We start from the raw sequence: 7,740 nt of genomic DNA on the forward strand, positions 1-7,740 counted from the left end.
CATTTATTCTTACATTAAGATTTGAAAACCTGTGCATTTTACTTGTCACAGTAGAAACTTTAATGTTTGTAATATAGACTCAAACAGAAAAAGCCTTAATAGAAATGCCCACATAGATGCTTTATTTTGCAAACATCAACTTATTTTAAAATTTTTTCTGCTCTCAAATTAAAATATTGATATATAAGGCCTTACTAGTTACACTAGTTTAAACATTTGAATAATTGCCATAGTAAAATTAGATCAGATTGGCTTGTTGTTAACTTTCCAAGATATGCTGGAACATTCTGATGTCAGAAGGTGGTATGCATTCCTTTTCCACACCCAAATTCTCCTCCCCCACCAGACCCTTCTCTGCTCCCTTTCCCAGCTTAATGATTAAAAGCTTAATTTTACTAGCCTTCATATTTCAATTTAGACATCATTTCCCTGTAGAAACCTATGACCATCCACTCCTCCTTATTAGTTTGAGCACCCTGGATACGTTCTCCCGTACCCCTGGGACGTTCCTCCATCACAGTACAGCTTTTATTATTTAAATTTCTCTAGAGATGCTAAGCTTTATGAATGAAGAGATCATGTCTAATTCACTATTACATTCACAGTACCTAGTACACAATGAATATTGCTGAAGAGAGTTAGGGAGGGATGAAGGAATCAATGAACTCAAAGGAGATGGGGTTGGGATCACTGAAAAGTAAAGAAAGAGGTACTTCAACTGCTTCATTCTTATTAAAGGTAAGGACTTTTAATTGGTGTTATGGTTATGTTAGCTTTTCTTCTGCACTTTACATCTTTCTTTTCCTCTATATTAGTAGGACAGAAGACTTCATAAGGATCTGAAATTTGGTTAGGAAAAGTAAAGGTAGTATTTGTACATTACCATTAGTTAGACACAACAAGGCTTCCCAGGTGGCACAATAGTAATGAGTAATAGAATCTACCTGTCAATGCAATCCCTGAGTCAGGAAGATCCCCAGGAGAAGGAAATGGCAACCCACTCCAGTATTCTTGCCAGGGAAGTTCCATGGACAGAGGAGCCGGGAGGGCTACAGTCCATGGGGTTGGAAAGAGTCAGACATGACTGAGCACACATGCACACTAGACACAACACACATATTAAAAATCATATTGATAACTTAGAGGCTGTAACAGAATGGAGTCTCCAGGAGACAGTGCCCATGAAAGACGTGAGTATTCCTGAAAGCATCTTTACTTAATTTGAAAATAACTTCCCTCTTTGTGGTACGTGAGTGTTCATGGTAGAATCAGAGACTGATTTCTGAACATATGAGTTTTTTCCTAAGCCAACTAACCATATTTAGAAAAGCATCAAAATCAAGGTATTTCAATAGAGACTTTCTGTTACTCTGATAGAGCATCTCATATAATTTACTACAATTAATTTTTATAAGAAAAATTTTCAGAAGTTATTTTCATTCCATAATGCAGGCAATAAAATTGCAAGTAAGCACCAATATTTGCATTTTTAATCTTCACAAAATTCCAGCAGTGCATTAAAAGTTAATATTTTTCCACAAAGGCCCAGATACTCAGATTATGAAATGTTGACTATTCACATGACCACAAAAAATATCCTTCTCAGTTTTGGGCTCATTGCTTATAAATGCATACACTCTAGTTAAAGTGACTATGCTAAGTAAGAATTTATATTTTCGACTAATATAGAAGTCTTTGTTCTTTGGGAAATTAGGACAATTCTGTAAAAAGAAAAGTAACTGTTCATATTGGCATTCATTTAAAATGATTGCCTTTCCAGCAGCCAAGTAAATTATAACACCACATTTCTATTCAAAGATATTCCTTGTTAGTTTAGATGTGATACTTTATTTAGTGATATGGCAAATTGATTTACTTTTCAGTTACCGTATTTACAAAGGTATTATTTTATTGATGTCATTTAAAAAATCACTAATTTTCCCCCTTTTCATCAACCTACAATTGATGCTAATTGTTATTTTTCCAAAGAATGTCTTGTAATGCAAACCAGAGACAATAGCAAGAAGAGAGAGTGCTTATCGAGGTTCTAGAGGGACTAAGCACTTGCCATACATCAGTGCCCTTTGATCCTCACAACACCCTCTCAGAAGAGGAAAGATCATGAAAAAGTTCTCAATCTGGCTGCACATAAGAATCCCCTGACAAAAATCTGATTATAAAGTACCAAAATCTGGACCCTTGTCTGGTTATTCTCATTTAGCTGTTAGGGTGCAGCTGGAAAATCAGTAATTCTTATCAATCCAGCAATGAGATAAATATACAGGTAGAGCAGAGGATCACGGGAGTAGGGCGCTGGTCAAAAGCAAAGGCCTTTCTTTCTCAAACATGCATGTAACAGCCCCCCAGACATCAGAGTAAAAGCCGGCACCAGTGCAACAAGTGGGTGAGACCCAGGAGACTTCATTCCCAGCACTCACTCACGTGACACAGATGCTGCTGCTTCCTAGTCTGTAGGCACTCTATGATCAGATCTTCTGGTTTCCTTGCCCAGCTCTGTCACTTACGAACCATGTTTTCTTGGGCATTGGTCTTAACCTTTCTATGTTACAGTCTCCTTTTAGATGAAGTAGAATCGTGAGCACACCTACCTCAAAGAGTTGAGGATTAAATAAAATAAATCTACCTAAAGACAGGGAAGCCTGGCGTGCTGCACTCCACGGGATCACAAAGAGTCAGACAGAACTTGGCAAATGGACAACAACAAAAGCCTTGGGTAGAGTGCTTGTCACATAGTATGTTTTCCATTGACCTTTCTTGAAAAAGGAACTTAAAACTGAAATCTTGATGTCAGACCCATCCTGCTCCAAGCGCCCTGTTTTTCTCTCAGGGTAGCCCTCAGGCTAATCTCTCCATTTCTTCAGTAAGATGGCTTTCGCCATATTATAGACTTTTCAACTTGACTCCTGGAAAGGTAAGCCTTACCAGAAAGAGACAGGAAGCATGAGAGGCAGGAGCCGCGTTTCTATTTGGTGTCTAAAGGTAAGCGCTCCACTTTGAAGCCTCTTCAATGAAACACTGCCATCATCCTGTTTGCAGGAGCCCCTGGTGCTTGGAGTTGTCATCAGTCATTTGTAGATGTTCTAAGTGCCTATCTTCCTTTCGCTGACAGGGAAGAAAAATTCAATTCTCCTGCAAAAGTTCCAGAAGGATCTGAACACGGGTGTTTTCAACAATCAGGAGAACGAGATCCTGAAGCAGATTGTGAAACACGACAGGGAAATGGTGCAGGCAATCCCTCCCCTCAGTTACCCTCAGATGACCGCCCTGAATTCCACCTCTTCAACTACTACCCCGACCTCTCGCGTGAGGACACAGTCGCCGCCGGTGTACACAGCCTCCAGCCTGTCCCATAGCAACCTGCACTCCCCCAGCCCCAGCACCCAGACCCCGCAGCCGTCAGCCATCCTCTCGCCCTGCTCCTACACCACCGCTGTCTGCAGCCCGCCTGTACAGAGCCCGCTAGCCACTCGAACTTTCCACTATGCCTCCCCCACGGCGTCCCAGTTGTCCCTCATTCAGCAGCAGCAGGTTCAGCAGCCACCGCAGCCCCAGCAGCCGCCCCAGCCTCCACAGACCCCCGGCAGCTCCACACCGAAAAACGAAGTGCACAAGAGCACGCAGGCGCTCCACAACACCAGCCTGAGCCGAGAAGTCAGGCCCCTCTCTGCCTCGCAGCCCTCGCTGCCCCATGAGGTCTCCACCCTGATCTCCAGACCGCATCCCACTGTGGGCGAGTCCCTGGCCTCCATCCCTCAACCCGTGACCACGGTCCACGGCTCGGGCCTGCAGGCAGGGGGCAGGGGCACCGTCCCCCAGCGCGTCACCCTGTTCCGACAGATGTCGTCGGGCGCCATCCCCCCCAACCGAGGAGTCCCCCCGGCCCCCCCTCCACCAGCAGCCGCTCATCCGAGGGAGGCGCCCTCAGTCTTAACGACAGACCCAGAGGCAGAAAAGCCACGATTTGCTTCAAATTTATGATCCCTGCTGATTGTCAAAGCAGAAAGAAATACTCTAACGAACTGAGGCGCTTCTCAGATCTGATTTTATTCTATCTCCTGATAGATCCCTCTAGCCTACTATGAAGAGATATTTTAGACAGCTCTGGCCTACATGCAAAATGTAAAAAATATATATATATATACATATGCTATTAAGTCTATATCTGAAAATCTCAAGAGAAGTTCAAAAGACTTGTTTAGCATTCAGTGTTATATGTCTTCCTTTCTTTAAATCATTAAAGGATTTCAAATGTTGTTGTAAGATTATTTATTTTTGACCTACTTTTACTTAATTCCTTTGATACATGTATTTCTCTATTTTATGAAGAGTTCTTGGATTCTGTGGAAACAAAACTCTGATTTTAAAAAGGCAACTCAAGTGAGCTGAATAGCACCAATCAAAACTTTTCTCATTAGCTGTGTCTCTGCATCTAAATTGTTAATCATTAATTATGTAGGATTAAATAGCAGATCCCATTTTCTAAATCTAAATTGTATTTTGGTGCTTTGAATTTTAAATTAGGTTAAAGAACACACCATATGCTTGGCCATGGTAGGAGACTAGCATTGGCTATGATCTCTATAGTCATAGAGATATGACTATCTCTAACCTCAAACATGTTCACTGATCTTTCAGAAAGCTGAAGGGATATTTCTCTTCAAGTGTTATCAGACTTTTACCAAGACTCAATCAATGTTAGCTGTAAATAACTGTTTCAACCCAAATAAAAATAGTTCTTCTGTGCTGTATGAAGGTAAAAGTCATTGTTTAAGAATTTAGTTTTACTGCTTCACTTCAAAACTTAGAGTTTTAAATTTTACAAAACCTAATTGTGACAACTATTCAACTGTAATGCAATGGCTTGAAACCTACAATATTATTTTAACCTGCAATGTTTTATGCAAAATTGTATGCTTGGTTCTACAAATTGCTTGTATTATACCAAAAATCATTACTTTTCTTCTTTCTTGCCATAATCAAGCATCTGAAAATAGGCCCTGCATGCTTTGGGGGGAAAAAAGTAGGTTCAAAGCAGTCATTGTAGGGGAAAGCTTACAGTATTTCTCATTTCTAGAAAAGTATAACCATTCATTAATTGCCTATCTTAAAATTCCTGTAAGGCTGACTTGGATCTCTGACTTAAGTCTAGAAGTGAGGTTTTCACTTTCATTTAATGTTATTATTATCTTTATCATTTAAATGACAATTTGTAAACTACAGCTTGATTTGGAGTTGCCAGTGTGTTCTGTGTCTTTCACTGTAGTTGGTAGTTTACTGTGGTGTTAATTTAAAAAAATAAATACACTATAGCATCACCTGTTTGGGAACATACACTTTGCTCTTTGTGTATTGTTAACTAAATGGTTAGTAAATCTTAAGGAATGTGGTGACTAACATAGTCCTTAGAAACGAGGTTTGTTATTTTAAATGTGCTGAAAAAAGTACAGACCTGGTGACATCAAGCAGGAGGTCAAAGTCAATGTCTGAGAGCATCGGGTATTTTTGTTTGTTTGTTTGTATGTTTCCTTAACTCTGTTCATGATCTGTGAACATCTGCTTCTTCTCAAAGAAGTCCCTTAGAAATCATTTGTGCCTAACACACCCCTCGGATATGGTGGATGACTGGAACACAATTGGAAGATTCCCAATAACAGACTTCTGTAAATAACCCAAGTTAAGAGAATGACCTAAAGTGGAGGTCTTCCGTGTCTCTGACACTGGCAATGCATTTAAGAAGAACTTAACAGAAATCGTGCACGAAATGGGGCAGGGCCTCCAGATAGACTTGAGGACAGAAAACAAAAGCAAAACTCTAAAACGGATCCATGCTGCCTGTTATGCCTTTTATGGATATACTACTTATAATACCAAAATGAGTTGTTATGTTTAATTTCTAACAAATTCTAGCTTGTGTGAAAGGAATCAACAGTGCTAGACAATGTGTAATTGTGAACATGCTGGTGACCTATGATGGAGTGTCAGGAGTGGTGTAAGAAAGGGCTTGTTTAGTCTACCTAGGACCTATGGGGAAGCTGCAAGACCATTTACATATCAGTACAAAACTCCTTTATTTTATTAAAATACTGATAATTAACTTCAATTTATTAAGATCATTATTGGTCCTTTAAAGTATTAAAGGTTTACATTTGATAGAACCAATGGGTTTGGTAGTGAAATATTTTTATATATATAAATGTTTGGTTTTTTATTTTGAACACTGTTGAGAAACATAAGCAAAATTGAATTGCATGGTCTTTCAGTGCAACCATCACGTTTTTATTCACTTTGTAATAGAATGGACAAAAAAACCCTAAGGTTTATATGTTAAACTAATAAAGTGGTACAGGGTAAATTATATACATATATATGTATGAATATATATACTTAGGGTAAGAAGAAAATTGACTCACATTCCTGTAACATAAAAGTTCATTACTAATTGAAAAGTGACCACTTTTCTCTGTACATAGTTAAGCCCATAAGTATGGAGTTTTAAACTGTACAGAAAGAAATGTATTACTGAAAAGACTGATCTTTCTGCTGCTGGGAAAATAGTAGAATAGCTGATTCTTACAACAACTGTATGATCAGGGATGAATTAGAGAATTTCTTTTGTCTTTGCTCAAAGCCATACATATATAAATATATATAAAGATTATTAATAAATTCAACAAAAAATAAACTAAAATCATGAATATTTTATTTTATCAATATACACTAGTCAAACACTTTATTTAAGAGTATAGATTTGCCCCTGTCTTTCTGTCTTTATGTCATAAGATGTCCAAGAAGGCTTTTACTTGATAATCATCATAAAATTAATTATAGGTATTCTCTCACTATAGAAAGAAAAGAACTTAAATAGAACATGGATTTTCCAGCTATCCCTGTGTTTTTTTCCTCTTCTATAATGTACAAGTTGAGTTTTTTTTCTTCTTCATGCTGTACTTTCTTAGCATGTGGTTTTATCCAATTTCAAAACACAAATATTTCTGTGCTTTATTGGATATGGGGATGAGAAATCATTGCCCTATAATTTACATATGCAAACCTATTTTATGATAGCCATCAGCCTTCTAAAGACTTTGGATAGTGACAGAACCTCCGTATGCAATGAATGAATTTTGAATCAGACCTAAAAGCTTGAGACAGCGTATATTACAATGAGTGAAGGATTCGCAAAAGTGTTAAACAAAATTAGCAGGAGTGGAAATACTTTATAATCATCAAGTAAATGGCCTGTCTCCCCGTCTCTGTCACCACTCCTTAAGTGAATGCTGCCTCCCTTTCCGTAGGTGGCTGTTTTTCCATTTACAAAAAAAAAGAACGTAACATCTGCAAGACACTACAAAGTACTCAGTCAAATTGCTAGAATAAACTAATGGACTTGGGTGATTTAAACAATGTGATGTGTTTTGAATTTTAGATGTATTATTTCAAATCCTGAATTATTTACGCTTCAAAATGCAAATGATCTGTACTATCTTTCAAGCCTATTTTTAAAGACTCCACACACCTCCTTTTTCACCTTGTGTGTTTATATGTGTTAATTTCACTATGCTGCTTTGCTGCTGTGGATCTCACTATCATCATTTGCAACATTAAGCTCTTTGAACAAGGTTTCTCTCCCTTCTGCCTCCATCCTTCTAGAATGCCATGCATGCCAAGTTGCCCCAGTCGTGCCCAACTCTGTGAGACCCCATGGACAGGAGCCCACCA

The 7,740-nt window shown here is 38.6% G+C and overlaps 1 protein-coding gene across 1 annotated transcript in view; it reads left to right on the forward strand.

Annotated features, from left to right (window-relative positions):
* Window positions 1-7,418, forward strand: part of HCN1 (hyperpolarization activated cyclic nucleotide gated potassium channel 1) — a 436,789-nt gene extending 429,371 nt beyond the window's left edge. The window contains exon 8 of the mRNA XM_043887787.1: window positions 3,131-7,418. Within this exon, the coding sequence (XP_043743722.1) occupies window positions 3,131-3,999 (869 nt within the window). The 3' untranslated portion in view covers window positions 4,000-7,418. The remainder of the gene's footprint in view (window positions 1-3,130) is intronic.
* Window positions 7,419-7,740: the final 322 nt, after the last annotated feature.

This window comes from Cervus elaphus, chromosome 25 (assembly GCF_910594005.1).
Source record: "Cervus elaphus chromosome 25, mCerEla1.1, whole genome shotgun sequence".
Lineage (NCBI taxonomy): Eukaryota > Metazoa > Chordata > Mammalia > Artiodactyla > Cervidae > Cervus > Cervus elaphus.